This window comes from Phaethon aethereus (assembly GCF_964289735.1).
Source record: "Phaethon aethereus genome assembly, chromosome: 4".
Classification (NCBI taxonomy): Eukaryota; Metazoa; Chordata; class Aves; order Phaethontiformes; family Phaethontidae; genus Phaethon; species Phaethon aethereus.
Genome location: NC_138578.1, coordinates 29825917 through 29848573, shown reverse-complemented (window position 1 = coordinate 29848573; position 22657 = coordinate 29825917). Strand labels below are relative to the sequence as shown.

The 22657-nt window shown below is 42.9% G+C and overlaps 1 protein-coding gene across 4 annotated transcripts in view; it reads right to left on the bottom strand.

Moving 5' to 3' along the window:
* Nucleotides 1-10651: 10651 nt before the first annotated feature.
* PPP3CA (protein phosphatase 3 catalytic subunit alpha) overlaps nucleotides 10652-22657 on the bottom strand; it is a gene marked incomplete at both ends in the record, with an annotated part of 194898 nt that continues 182892 nt past the window's right edge. For 2 of the 4 annotated variants that reach the window (XM_081999450.1, XM_081999451.1), the window contains 4 exons: nucleotides 10652-10845; nucleotides 14111-14140; nucleotides 16850-16947; nucleotides 21045-21129. In XM_081999450.1, coding sequence (XP_081855576.1) covers nucleotides 10652-10845; nucleotides 14111-14140; nucleotides 16850-16947; nucleotides 21045-21129 — 407 coding nt within the window. The remainder of the gene's footprint in view (nucleotides 10846-14110; nucleotides 14141-16849; nucleotides 16948-21044; nucleotides 21130-22657) is intronic. The other 2 variants (XM_081999452.1, XM_081999453.1) reach the window with 1 other exon arrangement.

Sequence of the window (22657 nt, the reverse complement as noted above, 5' to 3'; positions counted from 1 at the left end):
TAGCAAAGGGCAGTGAAGAAAGCCAGGGAAGGGCCAGACTAGACATGTGGACGCAGGGAGGGGGGAAAAAGGCAGACATGGCAGTGTCCCACTTGTGTATCTTGATGCCTGTGGGGTGATCCAATCTAAAATGATGAAAAGAGGTCATATTCTCTGCAGAAAACACCCGTATTAGTTAACATATATATAGATACAGATATACCTCTATGTATATATCTCTCCTTGCAGGCAGAGCCTCTGCTGACGCTACATTCACACTCCTGATGAAGCCGCGAGGAGCTGGGAGTAATTTCAACACACTACACACAAAGGTTAAGTTGGGTTAACTGTGTTTAAAAACAACAATAAAAGCACAACCCATAGGAAGAGGAAAAAGATAAAAGTATTTCCACAGATAGCTTTACCTAAGCCTTCGTACTGTAGGACTGGCACAGGAGCAAAGACTCCAAAAACCAGCCCAGCAAGAAATCCGGGGCGGTGCAGAGTAACCGTGCGCTCTGTAACTACTGTGGGGATATTTATCTTAATGGCTACCTACATCTTAATAGTCAGAATAGTTTACTTCAGATCTCCTCGCACATATGTTCACTCATTACGGAAGACTGCCACAGAGGTACTCTTTCACAAGGATGAGCAAGACATGTCCAAGGATGGACAAGCCACATGATGGCTTAGATGGTTTAACAGAAAACATGTCGTTTAGGAGCCACCAGCCCAGCCACTGCGGGAACCGTGGCCGGGAAGATGAGTGACACAGGACCACGATCACAGACATCTTTCCCCCCTTTCCCTGTGGGGAGGCTGAAGAGACGCACCCCCGAGGAGCCCGAGCTGGGCCTGCCTGCTTTGAATCACAGAATCACTAGATTGGAAAGGACCTTCAAGATCATCAAGTCCAACCATTAACCCAACACCACCAAGCCCCCTAAACCATGTCTCGAAGTGCCACATCCACACGTTTTTTGAACACTTCCAGAGATGGTGACTCCACCACCTCCCTACGCAGCCTGTTCCAATGCCTGACCACCCTCTCAGTGAAGAAATTTTTCCTAATATCCAATCTAAACTTCCCCTGGTGCAACTTGAGGCCATTTCCTTTCATCCTATCGCTGGTTACTTGGGAGAAGAGGCCAACACCCTCGTCGCCACAACCCCCTTTCAGGTAGTTGTCTCCCCTCAGCCTCCTCTTCTCCAGACTAAACAACCCCAGTTCCCTCAGCCGTTCCTCATCAGACTTGTGCTCCAGACCCCTCACCAGCTTCGTTGCCCTTCTCTGGACACGCTCCAGCACCTCAATGTTCTCCTTGTAGTGAGGGGCCCAAAACTGAACACAGCATTTGAACTGTGGCCTCACCAGAGCCAAGCACCGGGGTACAATCACTTCCCTGCTCCTGCTGGGCACATGATTTCTGATACGGGCAGACACCCCTTTGACACCCCTTTGGGAGGGCTGCGCTGCTCTCGCCCGGTGTTTCTAGCAGGGAGTGTCGCAGGTTTGTGCCCCAGCCCTTCCCAGGCATGGGGTATGAGCCCCCTCCGTGGCACAGAAAGCCGGCTCCGTGGGCACAGCCGGGGCATTTTCCTCCAGCTTTGGGGGAGAAAGGCAGCTTTTTAGCACTCAGGGCAGGCGGCCCCGCCAGCATCACTTCAGACCCTGTCCTCAGGTCGCTGCCCCGCTCCCTCCTTGCCCGTCTCCTCTAACTCTCGGCCCCCTCAGAAGCCATTTGCTCTGACTCAGGAGCCGGACCGCGCTTCCTCACGCGGGCTCCGACAGCTCAGCATCGCTTCCCCGGCAGCCGAGCCCTCCCCAAGCCCCCCCGGCAGCAGCGGGGCTTTCTGGGGACGGGAATCCCTGCACCCTCCCCAAAGCCCGCGTGAGTCATCGAGCCGGTGGAGACGGGAGGTTATTTCTGGATTTAACTTTCTGGACGGAGGGAAACGCTGCCGTGTCAGCATCCAGCTGTGCTTTGAAGAGGTGCGTTGTTTGGCAAGTCTTGCAAATCTATTTCCATACGAAAGCACACGCATGAATCACTCCTTATGAGAAAAAGCTGTGCAGGTGAAAGGGCCAAGAGAAACTCTTTGCTGGGAGATAGTGAAGGCAAAACCAACCAGTATTTTTTGTCCGCTGTAAGTAAAATAGCCACGCAGAGGACGGAAAAGACCGGGAGAAGCCGCCCTTCTCCCCCCATCCAGCGCCCATCCCTCTGCTGCTTTTCCCCCCCCAGCTCCTCAGGAAGGATCAGTGCCATCGCTTATTGATGCCAACTTACTTCTGGGGCAACGTCAGTGCTTCTCACTCTGGATGCAGAAGCGTCTGATTGCCAATATTATTTCCTCATCTCCTAAAAGAAGAAAATAATTGTGTTATTCTCCTGCCAAGTCACCCTCTCCCCGCAAGTATCAGTGTTTTCCTAACACCTCCTGTTCCCAAGGAATGCTCCTAACTCTGTTAATAGGAACAAAAAGCTCTGGCTGGTGACTTGCTGGTGACGCTCCTGCAGTCAGGGCCAGTCCCCATGGAATTCATCGAGTTTTATTCTGTTTTTTGTGAGCAGCAGCTGCCTGGACACCCGGGCACCTCGGTCCAGGCACGGTGGAGGTAATGGCAGCAGCATGGGGAACTGAGCTGAGGACACCCTGGAGGTCACAGGGAGGTGTGATCCCGGTGCAGCCGGGCTGGCGGGGACTCTGCCGGTCCATGCCTTGCCCATGCACGGAGGTGGGTGCTGCAAGCCAGGGCTGGCAGCAGGCTCCGGGAAAGGGAACCAGTGGCAAAATGGTGGCTGTGATACAGCAAGAGAGTGATGGAGAGGGAAGGAAAAGGGACAAGAAGGGAAGAAAGCGGAAAGGAACGGGGAGAGAAATGGGTGGAAAGGAGCTCCCTCCAGCAGCGATCCCCCCTCGTAATCCCGGTCCCCCCCAGTAATCCTAGTCTCCCACTGAAAACTGGTGAGGGTGCGCAGAGAGACGGATGCCAAAGGGAAGGGGGGAAAACAACCTACGATGCCACAAGCATTTCCTGCTTAGCTAAATTTCTATCCGCTACCTCTGAGGCACCTTTTCACCACCCTGAACTTCCTCTCCCAACACTGATCTTCTTGTGATCTTCTCTTCTGCTGGCTCCTGTCCACCTTAACTTTTATGTACAGATTCCTGACATCCGTAACTTAGTTCTATTTGCCACGCAGCGCGGTAGCAAACAGTCCCTCTCACACACGTTTTGGTCAGTGGTTCCTTCAAGATTTACTTTAAATCTTTGCATATGATTACGCTCAGTCCAATGGCCCTGCGGTTGCTCCTTATTTGTATATACTCCTGTACTCAAATATTCCCCAAGTATATTTTCAAAATCTACCACCCATTCAGAGAGCTGTTAAAGACCATTGCTATTTGATGAGTAAGCAAATGTGGTATTTTCTATTGCAACTGTAGGACAGAATCTATTGCATTTTCCTGGAATAAGTGCATTAAACTCTTGAATTTGCTTCTGTCTCAATTCCTGTAGTTCTCGTTTCCATACCCTAAATCTCATTCTTGGCTTTCCTGCCATGGTCCTTTAGCCAATACATCTACTTTAAGTCTCTCCCTTATCCTCATTGTATCGTTTCCCACTTACTTAATACCCTTCTCTTCCTATTCAAGTGTCTGGAAAAGTTTTCTGCTGCTTTTTGACCATGATCGGCAGAGACAACTTAGCTGAACTCATGCTGATTTTCACTGTATTCATGGACTTTACTGACCATCCCCAACTTATCTGGGGGTCGTTAACATTTTTTCATTCCTTGTTAGATTTTTCCATTCCTTGTTAGATTTTTATTTTTCCATTTTTTCCCTCCAGTCCTTGTTAGATTTTTATTTTTCTCTGTTTGTTTGAGGTGTCCATTACCCATTTAGTTTGCAAGCCCTGCCTTACAAGTCTCATTGAGATTTAAGGTCCTTATAATTCCTTCCCTTTTATCCTGCAGAGAGCCCAGGCTTTGGCTAGTCATCCCAGCTGACTTCATGGCAACTCCCTTGTATCAGGTCCAAACCCCTTGGTTACAGGCAGCCTTGCATTTAAGCTGAACTGATTCAACTCTTCAGCAATGTAACATTCAATGCTGCAATCTGTGCTTCTTCCTCTGCCTGGGCCGAGAGCCTCAGCCCGCTCCTTATCACTGGTCGTCCCTCCAAAACTTGATTTCCTATGCCGTTCCCCACTCTCCTTTTGTGCATGAATGCCTTCAAGTCACAGCCTGAACTCTAACATCATCTTTAAGTGCACATCTAGTCTAAGGTGAATTTTACCAACCTACATACTTTCCGTCATTGCCTACCCGAAGCCAAGGTACGTCGCACAGCCACTTTCTCTCGTCATCTCAGTCTTGCAGCGTAAGCGCTCGGGTGTCCTCCAGCACTCCCACCACCGCCTCTTCTCCTATCTACCTTGAGAAAGGAATGAAAAAAATACTCCAAGCTCTCCTGCCAGCCCCACTCCTCATCCCTTTCCTTTCTCTGGCACCCTGGTCCCTGCCTGCAGGGCTTCCTCAGCCTTTTGCCTAAACATCAGCTCTGCAGCCTTGTTTATGCTCAGCTGCAGTGTCAGCCTCATATTCCCTTCAGAGTACACTTTCTTCTCATTTCAGAAAAATGAAGGCCAAGTGCAAAGCTTATTAAATACGTACTGAAACCAATAAACCACCAACTGACAGATAAACAAATTACCTTCTCCTCAGGCAACCCCGTTGGAAGGTTGCTTCTCCCTCCCCAGGGAGGCACAAGATGCCTCATTTATGATGTGATGTCCTGATAACACGTGCAGATCTGCACTACAATAATGACTGTCTACAAATCACACGCTTCAGGGCTTCAGCCACTTGCCTGCTGAATCCAAGAAGGGACTATTTCCTCAATACAGATTTTTTCGATGTCTTCTTCGGCTTCTTCTGAAGCCCCGAGGATCAGCAGTAGGTGGGACACGGTACAGCACAGAACAGTACCGAGACAGTGAAGAGGGTCCCCCCTCTTGCAATTGGTAGCTACCGGGATAATTTGCTGACCAAATTTATTACCAAATTTGGCAATAAATATTGTTCCGGTCTTCCGTTGTCCTCTCAGACTGGTGAGGCATTGATTTTCTCTTACCTTCTTGGATCTCTACCTTAGTACATCTCAGCTCTGCGACCGCAACGTACCTCTGCTGCTTCCTTTTTCTGAGCTATGGCTCCCATCTCTTTGACTTAACAAGGCCAGAAAGGTCTTCACTTGTCTTAAATTATTGGCATCAATATATGTTGTGGAAATTTAATGGTATATAGAGGAAACCAGGGCAGGTAATTTACCTTTTCCCCCCCTGCTCAGCACTGGTGAGACACACCTGGAGTACCATGTCCAGGTCTGGGCTCCCCAGCACAAGACAGACGTGGACATACTGGAGTGAGTTCAGCAAAGGACCATGAAGGTGAGTAAGGGTCTGGAACATCGGACCTATGTGGGGAGGTGGAGAGAGCTGGGACTGCTCAGCCTGGAGAAAAGGTGCATAAATACTTGATGGGAGGAGTAAAAAAAGATGAAGCCAGGCTCTTCTCAGTGAGGCCCGGCTATAGGACAAGAGGCCATGGGCACAAACTGAAATAAAGGAAATTTTTAAACGTAAGAGAAATCTTTTTTTACCGTAAGAGCTGTCAAGGGCTGGCACAGGTTGCCCAGAGAGGTTGTGGAGTCTCCATCCTTGCCGATACTCAAAACCTGACTGGGCACAGTCCCGAGCATCCTGCCCCAGTTGACTCTGCGTCAGCAGTTGGGTTGGAGCAGCCGATCTCAGCAGTCTCGATTCTGTAACCTGACAGGCTCCTCTGGCCTCAAACGCTGTGAAATTAGCCCAAGTCACAGTGTTCAACTGCTCAGTCTCTTTTGTTTTAAATATTAAATACCCACACGTCAAGAGAAATGGGCTTGCTCGATCGCACCATGGTTGTCTACATCAGCTGCCTCGGGGACATAATAGCTAAAGCGTGAACAACCCCCTCTTGCTCGAGCCTCGCTGCTGTAAGAATCACCGAACCGGGCGCCCAGACCCAAACCTCCAGCAAACGACCACACGAGGCTCTGCCCGAAAGGGAGAGGGGGCCTTGGTGAGCCCCAGAGCGACTAGCGATGGCCATTCGTGGACTCCACAAAGGAGCGGACGCTGCCACGTCTGCCACCGTGCCCGCAGACTTCCCACTGGCAGCAAAATCAGCCCTTCAGCACGTTCTTCGCCAAGTTACTTCACCCAAAACACGCTTTCGACAGGGACGACGGAGCCAAGGCAGCCCTTCCCTTTGCAATCGCGTGCCGTGGCAGAATACTGACCAGAGCACGCAGCTATCTGTCAGCTTGACGAAACATGTGTCGCGTGTAAAACTGAAATTGCCCTCAAGGTATTAAAAAAAAAAAATAATCAAAGCCTCATAAAACGTACATTTTATAATGCTTAACAGGCCTGATACTGCAAAGCCAGCTCATCAAGATTAAAAAAAAAAAATCCCCTACCTCCAGCTCCATCACCTCCTCCTTTTTGTGACCCCCATGGAGGTGGCTGCAAGTCCTCTGCATTTTCACATACATATACATACAAGCATATGTGAACCTGGGATATATTTTTTCCTAAATCACCAAAGAACCAGAAAGTCCATCCTTTTGCATGCCAAAAATGGCCATTTTTGGCAGAATCAAACATCCCCCCCAAAGCAACTAAGCAATCTGCAAACTATTTTCCAAATGGTTGCTTTGGTGCTTGTGGTTTTTCAACATTTGCGATGATAGCTGATTCTCACATCCCTCTCTGTGAAAGAAGTGGGAAGATTCATGGATGTGACTAATCTGAGCAACAGTACATTGAGAATAGAAGGGAAACTTATTTCTGAAGACCAAAATTGTAAATTCAGTTTGAACCTAGAAAGTGTCCTTAAATTTACATGTTTTACACTCTGAACTCCACTGTTTCACTTAAAAACCAAAGCTAGAGAGAGAAAGGCTAGAGATCAGGTCTGTGCTAACAAGCAGCATCTTTCGGTGCCTGTTTTTAGCTCTGCTTTCTGAACTCAGTTTCACTGGCCAGGTCCTCAGGAGAAAGTCAAATAATATCCAAACTCCTCTAGAGGCTCCAGATGATCCTTCTCTGGCAATAAAAAAGGGTGTGAGGAAAATGCTGGAAGAATTTCTATCTGTGCCTGACAGTTGGCAATTCTGGCACAAGCTTAAGCAGGGTTAAACCTACTGCAATTCTGGGGGAAACCCTGGATAAAATTTGAATGTTGTCTTCTTCAGGAAACGTATGCTAAGAGCCAATACATTGCATGTTCAATAGCTGTGGAAAAGGAAAATCATGACAGTGCAGAAAATATAATACATTTATCCAATACACTATCTCACACAGTGGGAATAAAGTGGCAAAAAAATACAGTAAATCCCGATGTAGGCACCAGTGATATTTTTGGCATTAAAGTAGCATATCTGGTAAGAAGGAAGAAACCTGTACTGGGAGACATACTCCAGTGCGTGGCACGTCACCGAGTGAGGCCACGAAATCCAAAACTCAGCGTTCAGTGGCACCAGGGTTTTTCTTCAAGTTCTTCTGCAGCAGGAAAAAGGAAGGACAGCTGGAAGACATGGGATGCCCTGCAAAGAGATATCCTTTGGAAAAGTCTTTTTGCGCTTTTAGCAACATTTATGTACAGCCTAGACTATCCCTCAGAGCCAGTCCAGAACCTGCCCCGTGGCAGGAAAGCGGAGATCGCTCCAGAGAAGTGTCCAGGTAAGGTGGCCTGGCTCACGGGACGCTGCTGTTCTGCATGCTCAGGACATTTTTCATTCTTTTAAAACATAAAAAGTTCAAAAATCTCCTTCCTGACCAGAGAGACTTCATACATTTCCCAACGCGTTACTGGGCCCGGGCTACCTCGCTTACCTGTAGGCTCCTCGGCAATTACAGCACACCCGCCGCCGATTTTGTAACAAGGATCTTTTGGGTCAAGTCTACCAGTTGCGAAGTCTATGCCACACTGTCACTGCGAGAGGAAAAACCCCTTTCTTGCTGTTAAATTGGTTTGGGCAACCGCCAGGGCCCAACTTAAATGAAAGCGGACAGCAGACGTGGCACTGCCCCGCAGCGTTGCTCCACGCTGCACGAAGCGCCCGCTGGGCGCCGGCTCCGACGTCTCTGCAGCAAAACCTACCGGCGGTAACCTACAGCTGTTCAGCTGGCACGTACGCGGGACCGAACGGGCAAGTAAGGCGGTCACTCAAACTTTCACCATTATTTTTTGCAGAGACTATGCTCAATAACCAGATGAACAGCTTCGCCGACCGGATGAACGGTTAGACTGCGTGTCTCTCCCCTGTGCTATATTTCTATGCAATCTGAAATAAAAATTGAAATTCAAAATTGATCCGGCTTCCTAGTCCCGTTCTCTTTATTTTTGCCACCTGTCATATTCTGCCAAAATTAAACAAGAGCTGAAGTTGGAAAACTGCAGAAGAAAGCGGGCACCAAGCCAACGTGTAACAACGCCACCTGAAAGGAGGACTACAGCGATACCCACAACGTTGCACCGTTTGGCATCGTCCCTCCGTTCTTCGCAGGATGACGGACGGTGGGAAGATGCTGAGCACAGTTAGGGAGAAAATGAGAACAAGGCAGAGCTCTGACAGCTCACCTCTGACTAAAAGAGGATTTCAAATGTGAAATTGTTGAAATTTTTTTCCCTTAAAGGAAGACTGTAAATGATACTAATTGACCTTTTCAAGCGCTCCAGATGAGGCAGGGAAAGCGCACAGAGGGCACGTTTTCTTCCGCCCTCTATTTGTGGGCTACATTCTACTCATTTTAGTGAAAACCCAACTTTCTCACCAGAACCTGGGGGAAGACTGCAGACGTTCCCTAGCAAAAAACAGTTGGGTAATAACTGAATTTTTTTTCTTAGCATAGAACTGACCTTGAATCGTGAAACGAGTCATTCTTCTCTTACACCGACGGTCTTCTCCTGTCCAAAGCAAGAGAGAGCAACGAGCGCACCCGCACGTGTGCCTGCGGGCACTTCTGCGACTGAGCCAGCAAGAAAGGGAAGAGCGCTTAAGTTCATGCACATTTTTATTGAGTAGTAATATAAAATGCTTCTTTCATTGTTACAAGTGCATGCTTTGATTGCCAACATTTCGAAGTCAAATTACAAAGGCAAGGCTGTAGGCTGTAGTGAATTACTTGGGCACTTATACAATTGTTAAAAAATATCAATGGACTGTTTTGTTTTGTTTCTTTTTCTTTTTTAGAATGAACCAGTTGAAACCCGTAACTGATATACAAAGGGAAAAAAGTGAAAAAATTACACATTTCGTGGCACATGACAGAACAGAACAAAATGACTAAACCATTATGACATTAACAGTTATCATGCATTTAGAATTTCACATGTAACTACAAACTTATTTAAATTTCACAAGGTTTGCTAAACATGCTACCCATCTATATGTGCACTGACAAGCTTATGTTAAAAACTTTAAGAATACTCTCCCCTTAGATTTTTCAAAGCTTTTTTTTGATTACAAAATTTCAAAGGCATTAAGCATTTTTTTTAGAGAATATAAAGTACGCCAGTATACATACATTTCCAGTATAAGTCAGACCACTAAGCGCATTACAGTCCCATACAGGCCTATACAGCCATTTTTTCTTAAAAAACATGCATAGGCAGATTTTTACAGAATATAGATGCTTTTCACTGCACTTAATATGGTGTCTTGTTCACTATACTTAAAAATGCACCACTCATAAATATTTAAATTCAGCAAGCCACAACCAAGACTTGATTTACCAAAAAAACCCAGAAAATCCCCCAAACCAAACCCCCCTAAATATAAACAGCAAAAAAAAGATAAATGTTATCATTATTCCAGTTTTTTTTAAACAAAGAAAAGGATAATTGCTGCCAAATTAGTAAGATAAGTGTTATATTTAAAGAAGGGCATTGAAGCACACTAAAGAAACCTGAGGTAAGCATAATCTGTACAAAATTAAACTGTCGCTCTCTCTCGCTCTCTCACTCTCTCTCTCTATCTTTTTTTTTTTTTGGCATTTTAAACAAATTTCCAACATTCTCTTTTTTTTTTTCTTTTTTTCCCCTCTATATTTTTAAAGACTGCCTAATTTATTTCATAGCCATTGTCTGACAAGAGTAGCAAAACATTATCAATAAATAGTCCTTATTTAGTTTGTAAAAATGTTTCGATGTTGTCCATGTTTAGTGCTGCAACTGTAAACGTACAATAGTTAGTAAGAAATTAAACAAAGTTTTCATGTCCAGTAACATAATAAAAGGCCTTTCAGTAACATATCTAGACGTTCCCAATGCAGTAGGAAAACATGTTCATTCCCCTAACTTTGCAATATATACCAGCACGAGCTTTCATTTTTCTACAAGCATTTTAAAGGCATATCCAAAGGAGGTGTCTCTCCTCCCCCCCCCCCCCAAATTAAAGTTGACGATCTCTTCGTAGATGATTTTTGTAAACTGAATCCAACACCTGGCCCCCAGAGCAAGTAAGCTATTATCAGAGGCAAGAACATCCCACTGCTGATGCGCAGCAACCCCATCGCACCCCGCAGCTCAGCCCCCCTCCCAGGCAGCCGTCACTGAATATTGCTGCTATTGCTGCCGTTGCTGTCCGTGCCATTAGTCTCTGTGGAGATTGCCTTGTTGATGGAGTTAAGGTTGGCATCGGATGGCACGTCTCTGCGCGGAGGCATTCGCTCATTAATTCGATCTAAGCCTTTGGCCTCTTCGAAGCTAGTGATCTTATGCTGGGGTGAAAATCCTTTGATAGCTAAATAAAGGATTATTAAAAAGTAAAATTAGCAAGGTAAAACTCCCGGCAGCTTTTCCCCCAACTTAGCAATGAGTGCGAAAGTCCTTCTTTGCGAAGGCGGCAACGAGAAGATCTGACAACACGACCGACTCCTTACCGTACTCAGAAAGAGCTGGGGGATAACCACCACCGTCTCTTGCAACACAACTTTTTTTTTTTTTCCCCAGCAACTTCCAATATTTTGTTGTCCACTGGGGTTCAGCTTAAAATGCCAAGAAGCTGACATGAAACTACAGTTTGCAATTAGGAACCATGCTTAGGGCACAGCCGTGAGCCGGTGAGCTAGCATTTGTTGTCGTCATTTACAGCCTTAAAGACATCATGCCTCGCCGTAACACCCTTAATCAGGCAAAACTCCCACTTGACTTTCAAAGACCAAGGGAAAACGCGCTGGCCAGTTACCGATGGCGATGGTGAGGCCAGTCAGGGGAATATACGTGAAAGCAGTGGGAGATCTGGGGCCTTATGCTCTCAACACAGGCGAGCTGCTAGTCCATCACTCGGGGCACTTACCCTCCCCGACACCTCCCTGGACTTCTAGGAAGCAGCTTGAGTCAAGCAGCGGTAACGCCGTGCAACGCGGCAGGGATACCATCATTTTGGCACATCCGTACCATTTAACTTTGGAAACGCACTGACAAAGGAGCAAAGTTCCAACTGAACCTGAGGACTTTTGACCTTCAGCGGCGACACTGGTGAGGCCACACCGACCTCAGAAGGCAGCCACAGGCTGGGGAATGTATTTGTAGAGTGTGATTTTGGGGTTTTTTTGTTTGTTTTTTTTTTTTCTTCTGTCTTTAATTGAAGAGGTGAAGGTCTTTAGATTTAAAGCAAAAGAGAAAAAAAGCACCGTAGGCAAACAGCAGTCACAGCTCCATAGATAATTTGTCACAGCCTTCTGCGTGCTTTCCTCTCATCTGCGCCAAATCAATGCACTGCACTTCCAGAACTGGCACTTTTGCTATGACTATCTTAACATGCCATAGAGCAGAAATGGTGTGTTAGTACCAGGAAACTGCCAACTCCCTGGGGAGAAAATGGTAGGGGAGTTTCAAAGATCAAATTCAATATTCCTTCCCTCCCTTTATCTTCTCTTTACCCCGAAGTACTCCTGCTCTCCTTCCAATATGCAGTCCCGACTCTGGACAAGCTGGTAACTTCTGTTAACAAAAAAATAAAGCAAACATACCCAAAACCCCAGAACATCCCTGGTACCAATCTACCACTCTTTGCATTTTGCAGGGGGAGCGAGGAAAGCGTTTTCATGCTGATATTTTTATCAACCGTTCCTGTGAAAATGGATAGATCCTGTTTGCCTCAGGATTTAGTTCCTTAGCCAGTTTCACAAACATTATATTGGGACTTCGTGAAGTGCATGGGTTTTAACATGTATTATATTTCAACTCAGAAAAACAACAACAGCATAGTGGCGATTAGTCAAGTGAGCAGGGATGGAGCAGTGAAAAACAGAACAGGCCCTACAGTGAGTTTTTTCAAGGTTTGGTGTTTTTTGTTTTGTTTTGGTTTTGATTTTTGTGGTGGTTTTTTTGTTGTTGTTGTTCTTTATCTTCTACCACAAAAATGAAGATGTCTAACAAGCACCCAGGCCAATCCCTTAAAGCAATAGTTTAACGGATGGCCACGTTGAAGCTGAAACACTGGCTGTGTCCTGGAGCTTGCCAGTAGCACAGCCCCGCTGTGTCACCGGGCCCTGAATCAAACTGCAGAGGGACAATTGGGAAAGGACGAACCATTTTCTCCACCGTTAGCTTCGTCTACGTAGACTAGTCGTTAACGACTACGGTTACGGTGTCTAACTAGCGAGGATGGCAAATCCAGAATTAACTTGAAGGGTGCATATTGCTGGACTGGGGGCACGTTCAATCGACTGTGTTTCAAGCAGACACGTTATCGTCTGTAATACTGAGGAAGGTGCTCTGCTGTAGTTGCTGGTCAGACAACGAGTATTAGCAGTTTACATTGAGAGTATACTAAAAACACAACACATAGTCACAGAAAATCACAGAAAACAGCCAAACTGTCAACGAGAATGCACACTGCAGATTAGAGATTGCCGATAGGAATAGATAATTCCAACATAAATAGCAGCTTACTCACTGCTATTTAGAAAGCAGTTGTATTTTCTCTTACTTGCTTGTTCTGTAATTTTGTTCACTGCTTTACAAAAATAAAAAACAAATTCAACTGGCCAAAAGGGCACATCTTACCACCGGACAGCAATCATCAGATTTTATTTTTTTTTAATTAACTAAAAAAAAAAACCCACAGAAAATTTGAGAGGGGCAAGAACAAAATACAACTGAAAAATTTTGTTTTAAAGGGGAATTCTGAAAATTCTTCTTCCAAAACTTCATAATGCTGAATGAATATTGCGCATCTACGTTGCAATACATGTTTACTTAGGTTTTAACTGTAGCACTAAAAATTGCTTACGGGTTAAATTATAGGTCTGTCAATAAAGCACCATAGTTTTCGATACCAAACGTTCAGTAATCTTCCAAGGCAGCCAGTCACTTTATATTTGTAGCTAAAATGGTGCTGGTGTTAATGGTTGCTCTAATGTAAATATCCAGTGTGTAAACTGCCACTACCAGAGGAAGCCGACATCTGGCAGACAAATGTCTCATGTTGTTTTACTTTTAAAGAGAAACAGAAACATGCTGAAGTGTAACAAAAGACCAATAAAATTTCTTTACTAGTGACCTAAAAGAAAGGAAACAAACTGAAGCAAAAAAGAAAAAGGGAAAAAACCCAACAAAACCAGAAAATATTTATAAAAAGCTGCGTTTTTTCCTTGACCAGAGATGGCTGAGGATGGTTTGAGGCGAGACAAGCGCACGGCTTTTGCGCTATGTGTCACAGAGCATTTATGAGCTGCTGCCGAGTTATGTCCCGTGAAATCCAAGTCCCCTGATCTCCTCCTGTGGCATTACTCAGTGCTCAGTTCAACATACAGCAATTCCAACGTGATTGTAACTTTCAGAAAGGAGAAAAAAAAAAAAAAAACCCACCACGACAGCAGCAACGGAAAAAAACCACCAAAAAACATTTTCCCCTTTAAAGCAATTACATTTTGATTAATACCGAGCCACAATTGTTAGCCCAACACCCACACAATCTGTACAAGCTACAGCAAAATGAATACACCCAGCAGAGCCCTTATCTGTTGTGGCACCAACAGAAAGGGGACTGGCCAATTTACCTTCATCAGCCTCAATAGCCTCAACAGTAGCTGAAGAGAAGAAAGGGGTAGCAAAACGAATGAGAAAAATGAGCAGAGGGTTTTAACTCTAAGAACAAGTCAGTGAATAGCAAAGGAGCTACAACACTAATGTTACGGTAAGTGCTGGATTTTGGCAAAACAGACATACACAGAAATGCTTACACAAAAACAGTAACTCGCAGATTGAATTAAGCTATAGTTTGTTCTGAAGCAGAAGTTTCACAAACTAAAAGTTTTTAAAGACACATTTGAGTAGTTTTCTTTTGACTCGAAAGAACTACAAAATGAAAATGTCTTCCATATTGCACATCTGACCTGAAAAGGTCATTGTATAATTCTCCCAGCTTTGAATAAAAGCAGTTTGATTTGCCCTGTCAAAGAGAATGAAAAATGGCATAAAGCCATCACACAAAATTCATACCAATTACAAGATCAGCTTGAAAAGTATTAGCTGCCAGTACAAGGTAAAAGAGCCACATACACAACTTCTCAGAATGTTTTTTTTCTCTTGCCTGACTAAAAGAAACCTCCCCACAGCACGGGACAGAGTTTGCTCAGACAGCTGTGCCTTTGCTTGCAATCTCGCCCGGTCTGCTCCAGCTGCAAACGTCCTTTTTGTCAACCTGGTCTCTGAAAACAGCGTTCTTCTAATATTTTGTTTCAATCAATGGACATAGATACAAGACTGAAAGCTGTTGGACCTCCAGAATTGCAAAGCCTGGTCAGAGGGAGAAAAGTTTATAATCGGGAGGTTGCTGCAGTGTTTACGAATTACCACTGTTTTGAAACCATTCATTGTTCTTAAAGACATAATTTCATTTGAATTCTACCCATTAGCTTTGGTACGAATTTACTTCTACGGTCAGAGATTTAGAAGCTGATGCAAATCAGCAAATGCAATCCAATATAGCAATGGTACAGCTCAAATATTTAAAAAGAAATTTTGATTTTCAAGAACTACTCTGGTTTAGAGAATAGCTCAAGCAGCCAAGCTTTTAGGAATTCCTCTCTTCTTTTTGGTCTTATTTTCCTCTATGTAAAAGCTTTTTTCATCCTCCATATAATCCAAACAATTTTTTGTTTGTAGTTAGGTTGTTAAATATGGATTGAGATAAATACTAAGAGATGTATACTATTATCTTGCTGCATGGGGAAATGAGGAGCTAACCCACATGCACCAAGGTAAGCCTATGCCTCTCAAAGCTACAGAGCAAGAGACACCAAAAATCAAGGAACAAAATTAATGCAGACTTAAAAGAAAAGGAAACACGATAAACTAGAATGAGAAATTAAAATGAATAACGAGATCCAAACCAGCACTGACACATTAGGAAAAAAATTATGACTAAAATGTATAGTTCCACAACAGAACATACTACTCATATTTTCTGTTAAAACATATGGTAATATGAATGTGTGCTTAACAGAAACTATGTAAACTTCAGATTATTTGGCGAATGGGGTACTATATGTTAAGTAACACAGAAGCTTGTATATAGTAATGTTTTACTAAGCCAGAATACTGCAGTATGAGGAGATTTTCCTTTTAGCCTTTGTAAGAACAATTCAGACAATTTTCTCAAATTCATTTCAATTCCTACTATTTTGCCAGGGCAACAATAGCAGTTTCCTTGGACCAAATTTTCTGACAAATGTAAAGCAACTATACGGAGAAAAGCCTAGGTAAAGACCACAACCCCATTAAGAAAGGCATCCTATGGAATCATATTGCAGCATTTTCAAAGCAGAACGTTACTATGTCTGTAACACACAAGTCACCAAAACCTAAAAAAGGAAGGGAAAAAAGGGGAAAAGAAGGTTTACCACCGTATACCTGGATCTTCTAGGTAACAGAGACAGTAAAGGGAAAAATACAGAGAAAAAATGCTCCAGGAAGGAAACAGGAAAACAAGAGGCTGAGACTGTATTAAGGTTATAAAGCATTTCTATTTCTTACATCTACCACCAACAGATCTTCAATAAGCGAGACACATTCTTGTGTGCCTGCAATATACTCTGCAGCAATACACACAGAGTAAAAGGAGAGCTTACAGTAGTAAATTAAATGCTTTGCAGCTCCTTATTCCAAAAGGAATATTTCATCAAAGGCAGCCCTACTATAGACTTACAGATTTCCTGTAACAAGAAGCACTTGGTATAAAACTGAACTGTCAATCTGCGTTTGTCTACAAGGCAAGTGCGGTGGTTTGAAGAGCCTCCCTTCACTTGGGCTTAAATCAGAGCGAAATTGTTCTCATGCTGTCACCTAGAATTGCTAGGAGAGAAAACCTAATTCTAGAGCTATTTTCCATTGGTGATTCTCTAAGAACAAATCAGATAAAATAAGAGTTTGAGTGTCATTATCTAAGCTGAACCTTCAGTTCTCTGTGTATCAAAGGCTGCTCTTGAAAGAGCCCAAAAAGATGCTGTAAACTGTGGAAAGAGCGCACTTCACATGCAGTGCTGATCCACCATTCTGAACAGTTGATTTTCAGGGACTTTTTCCCCCCCTCTTTCTCTGAAAATCAGTGGTACGTAGCAAGTCTTGAGAAGTGGCCTTACATGAACTGCTCACAAATGCTCCAGTACAACAAGCCGCCTGTCTTAGTCTGTCCTTTGTTTTTTCTGAGAAGACTGTGGTTATTTTTCTTGGGTTCTGCAGTTGAAAACCGATTGGTTTTTTTATACACAATGACACACACAGGCAAACATGCTTACCGCTTTGCAGTGTTTGTTTTCCTCCAGAGAGCACACCACTGGGCAGCATTCCTGTTGGAGTCAAACCTTTCAGTGTCAGCACACTTTCACTCTCTTCTCTGCAGAAGGAAAAAAACACAACCCAAAAGTAAATAATTGTCCATTTTTTAAACACAGAACACGTTTTAAACACCTTAAGCTATACCTGCCCTGCAATGATTTGGTTATCTCCAATCTCCTTACCGGCACAGACTGAATCCAGTGATAACACCAGCACCAGTTAACCAGTGCAGTTCCCCCTACTGCTATGTGAGTCGCTCACCTTTGCACCACACCGTACACACACTCCCACTATAGTTAATACTATAACCTGCATCTACAAAACAATGTATGACATACATTTGAAAATAAATAAATAAAAAAAAATATACACATAAAACTGCAAACTTGATAGGAAGAGGATCAGAGGAGCAGTTATTGCCAACAATGCGTTTAAGTGTCTTATACCATGTGGTCCCAAATCAACTTAAATTGTTTTGCTTTTGTCTATGCTAGCAGTCAGGTGCATTATTTATTCATGATCATCAGACGTTTAAAAGAAAAGCAGCTAAAAGCTCATTAAAATTAATAAGCACTTCCACCCTTACTAGCACTGTTCTGAATAGTTTTGTATGCTAGAAGTGATGGTGGACTCAAGAAAAATGTTTTAGGAAACCTAAATATGTTTTGACGGTCTTCAAACACATATAGTCTATAATATACGGTGAGAGGAACACAACAGCTTTATCTAGGCAAGCCGTTAAATACAGCCTTCTATGAGTACTGTAATGCTGTCTATGATGACATACTTTCTCAGCAGCAAAATTGACCCCAATTCTTTTAGAGAAACCTATTTTGAAGTGCTTTACTTTGAAATATATAACGACATTAAGCTGAAGGAAGCACAAAAAGACAGAATTTAGTTCCACATTCACTTGAGGATAATGTGGTTTTGTCTATCAAAACTGTCTCTCAGCAATTCTACTACTTACAATTTTCTTGAGACCTACGTGCCCTGAATTACTCACATATTTCAAACAACTCTTGTTACCTACTACATATACTCTTCAAGATCTACTTTTAGTTTGAAAATTATTCTCCTTGTACACAGTTTTCTTTCTATAATAGTAAAAATCAAATTGTGACTGTTTTCCTTGCAAGTTTCCTAAGCAATTAGAACTAATGCAACAGCAAAATATTTCCACAATTTACACAGTACTTTCATCATCAAGAGGTACACACCAAAATTTTTGCTTTCTCTTGATTATTTGCCTCTGCCAGCAAATGCATAATCTGCATTTTCAATTCAGCCCTTTTCATGTCTCTTTTGGTTTTTTATTAAACCGCAATGAGACTTTAAGCTTCACCTTCATAGGATAAGTTTATTCACTGTATTTTTGTTATCTTTAAACCACATGTTCCCAAGAACTCTCTGTATCACAAATTTTGAGATTTTTTTAGCCTTCAGTGTTCCTATTTTCTATTTGATATCCTTTACTTCCATTTTAAAAAAAGGAAAATAAACTGGTTAAATATTTTATTTACCTCCCTCCTGTCTAAATACACCCAAACAAAAGTCAGACTTGAGAAAGTCACAGAGAGGCAATGACAGGGAATCATGAGAACTTTCACTGAGCTTAAGCCAATATTTCTGTGATGGCTATTCTCGGCAAAGCTCATTTATAACCTTTGAAACTCAATACAACATTACTTTGAGATCTAATTTTGAGAGTAAAGTGGCTGAAACGATCTGTCTCACATTCAGGTTACATCCTTGAGGAAAGTGGCCACTCCGGCTCGGAGAAGAGACATTTGACTGCGTCCTTCGAAGGTGGTCACATAAGGTGCTGATTGTTTGGAAACATTTTTCAAGAATTAGTGAAATAGGTTTCATAAACCAGCAATGATTCAAACAGGAACTTCAAAGGTTTCTGAAATAGGCTGGTTTAGATGATGGTGTCACCACAGTCTTTGCAAGGTTCTACACAGCCATCAGACACTTGTGCGTTAAATGTGAATTGTGCTGGCAAGACAGAAAAAATAACCCAGGCAATTCTATAGGAACAGTATCTGCAAGATTCACCTCGTGTAATCTTTGCTGTCTAGAAGCCTGGCACCTAGCTGAGGAAAAACAACTTTTCCAAGAAAAAGAGAAGAAAAGGTACTGCTGGGGGTGCAATGGTGGCTGGGATGAAACGTCACTCATCCCCTGGAACCCTGGTCAGCAAAAATGCCCATTGGAGGTACCTGTTCATTTGCGGATTACACCTCCGACCACAGTAAGGATGCGCTGTATTTGCTGGTTAAAGATAAGGGAGAACAAATATACTCTTCATCTTCAGTCCTTTCTGCAAAGTTTTACAGTCAATCAGTAACCAAGAACTGCAAAAGGCTCAGCAGCTTCAGTCAGTGAACCACTGGCTTCTCCTCTACCAGATAGAGTCTATTCTGGTCTTCTGGAGATTTTTGGATGCATGTGATAGGGGTAAAAGATTGTCTCATGAACAACTCTTGAGATGAATTTGACTGCTTTTCAGGGAAAGATCGAGACTGATTTCCATCAGTGCCTTAAAATGCGTTTTTTTGTGAAATAATTTAAGAGGGCTCAAAGTTTCAAACGGTGCTAAAACCCTAAGCTATGAGGCTTGTGCATATCATTTTAGACAGGGCACATGCAAGAATTATCCTGTACCCTTCTTCCATCCCCGAAACCACTGAAAAGTTTCTGCCCTATAGCTCCCTTCGAAAAAGCCTTTGACATATAGGTGATGTCAACCATCTACAAGTTATCAAAACAAAATATATCAGCTGAACAATATTCAAAATTCAATTTCAGGTCCTTCTGCATATTGTAGTCCACATTTCTGTTGAATTAATCCTGTATTTCAAAAGGTGCTCCACAACAAAATACAGGGGATCCCGAAGCTGCAGTTCAAGGTTATGGGAGGAAGCCAGGTTTCCCAAACTTTGTTTGCTCCACTATCATCAGAGAAAAATAATCATGCTGTTTTATGAAGGTGGTGGCAATGTCAGCTCCAGGCTCTCTGCCAGACTTGGTACAGGGGAGCAGGTGGAAATATTTGATTGCTCTTCCATCTTGCTTAGGGAAAAGGCATGATGTCAACTTCTCTTTTGCCACTTTGAAGTAGCTTGTGCATCACTAGTAATTCACATAGAACACTTTGGGAACCCCAAGTACAAAGTCCTCCATCTCAGTACGCTATTTAAAGCTATGCTGCTGCAATCCGCAACGCGTGGGCGAACTGCTGTGTCCACCTGAAGCCCCACTGACAACCAGCCCACCGCTTGCCTGCTGCAGAATAGTCTCAAATGAAGCAAGTTTGAGAGTTTAATGTGAAATTAAGAGTGTATTCTTCAATTAACTATTTTTATTTTCTTTTTTTTATATCAATCATACCAACACATTTTTTAAAAATCCCTTGATTTTGTACTAACCATAATAGCCATAAACTGACTACAGCAGAGCAACATCCAGTTTTGTAAGAAACCCTCTGCTGAAAGGGAGAAAGAACTGTATTTTCTATATTTAGACCTCAGCCCAGCACAGTACAGCATGTTTTCTCTTCTGCTCAGAGACATCAAATGGAGAGTTCTAAACATTGGGAAGCAATTAGTTGCTCATGTTCCTGTGTTTGGGGGAGTGCAGCCCAAGGTAAAGAGGTGCTGTTGTCTGCACAATGATTTCCTAGATTTTTAGTTAAATGAACCTAAAGCTTTCATCCTTAATCATCTTTACTCACAGCTATAGCAACAACTGTGGGTGACAAAGTGGAACAGTTGGATTCCCTTTTAATGAGACATGATGTGCAACATACCCTTTCTCCACATTTAACTCTTGCCTCACAGTGGCTAAGAGTTAATTAGTACACTTGGTGAGCAAAAGTCTTTAAAAAAAAAAGGGTAATTGCAATTTTCTTTGCTGATGTCTTCTGTTTGTCTGTTTTGTGTTCAGCAAAAGCCCTCAGGAAGAATATTACTCAGAGCCATAATAAACAGTAGCATTGTATGATTAAAACAATCTTTAAAAGGTTCCAGTAAAACTCAGTTGGGTGGTATAGTAAAATATCAAATTTGCTGTCTGATTAAAAGTACTCTAAGTAATCATTCAAAGATGTCCTTTAACATCAAAAAAATCTGAAACAGCACAAAACCTTACCTTAACACAGAGAAAACTCTAGCCATTTTTCCTATTGCTCTTATCTTGTTCCTTATAACCTCCTTTCGAGCAGCAGCTGTTGCTCCTATGGAAAACGCATTAAAAACAGTTACAGGGATTTGTAAACAATACATCACTATTCTGAACTCTAAATACAAGAAACACCATATTAATGCCACGGTTTGCCAAACTAAGCCACATTTGTAGTCAAAACTGAAAATATTGGGTTTTTTTGTTATTTACAGCTCAAGACTGATCACTTTGAACAATCTAGTTATTAGTACCTTTAGAGATGTGATCCTTTTCCTGCTGCTTATTAAAGCTGCATTTTTTCCATCAATGCAAGCTAATTTTCCATTTCAAAAACATTTTCAGAGACCATACTCTTTTGTTTTCAAAATTTTTGTTTTCAAAATTTTCCTATTTTTGTAGGAAATAGACAAAATTCCAAAAAGATACTCAATACAAACAGTTCCCAAAAACATGAGTTAAAAGTTAAACAACAGAGCTAAAGTGTATTTCATAATCTTATCATTTTAAGTGAAAAATAATCAAGTTTCACTTAGTTTTCTAAAAAAAAGCGATTGGCCAAGAGGGTCCAGTTAGGGTTTTCCTATACCTAGTTAAAAAGTATTTAAATGGTTATAAAACTTAAAGACAGAGTCCTGAAAACTAGCATGAAATGGTAGGGATTGTGCTGGCCAGCAGTGGTTAGGAGAGTTCCATAGATGCAATTTCCTTCTCATCACTGCTATGGAAAACTCAAAACTATAATTACTTTGAAATTTGTGAACTCGCACAATAATCTGCCTTTAAAAAAACCCATATACTAGAACAGAGACTACAGTTTAGCTAAATTTGCATGTGAACATGTTACTGGGATATCATCAAAACCTAGAATATTATCTGTGCATCCAAGAGAGAACCACCTGAATGGGAAAAGTAAATAGTACTAAGTTATCAGGAGGAGGAATTTCTTTTAAGAAGAACCCCTCACGTCCCCAAGAAAATGCCATGTTATACTCAGTAAACCAGTTTCACTTAATTATCACAGTCATAACCACATACAGCATGAAGACTTCTCCCAAAGGTTTCTGAATGATGGGTAACCTCGGCTCATGTGGACGCTGCCTGGCAACTACTGCCCCAGAGGTTCAAGAGCGCAACCTGAAAATCACTATACCAAGGTAACGCTTCCTTCTTTGCTGCTCCAGAATTCAAGGACAAAAATGAAAATGTCTGTTTTCAGTTCCTAGCCAATCGATCCATTTTATAGAGTGGAGTCCATCATGGAAGTTAAAATAGCAAAAAGGGCCAAAAATGAGAGCGCTGGTTATGGCAGCAGAGGGGACAGCCCCAGGGAGCTGAGGCAGCGGCTGAGCACCAGGCAGAGGACCAAGGTGTTGCTGAATGTGGGTGATGGATGCAAGAGGTGAAAAGCTGCAGAAGACAAGCCACGGGGCCTTGCCGTGCAGACCTGCCTTTGCTGTATTTTGAGCGCAAAGTAACTTCAGTCCAACTGGCTCGTCACAGACGCGGGCTCTGCTGAACTCAATTGGCAAAAGTCCCATCTGCTTCAGGAGAGCCACTGATTCACGTGCTGCTCCTCCTCC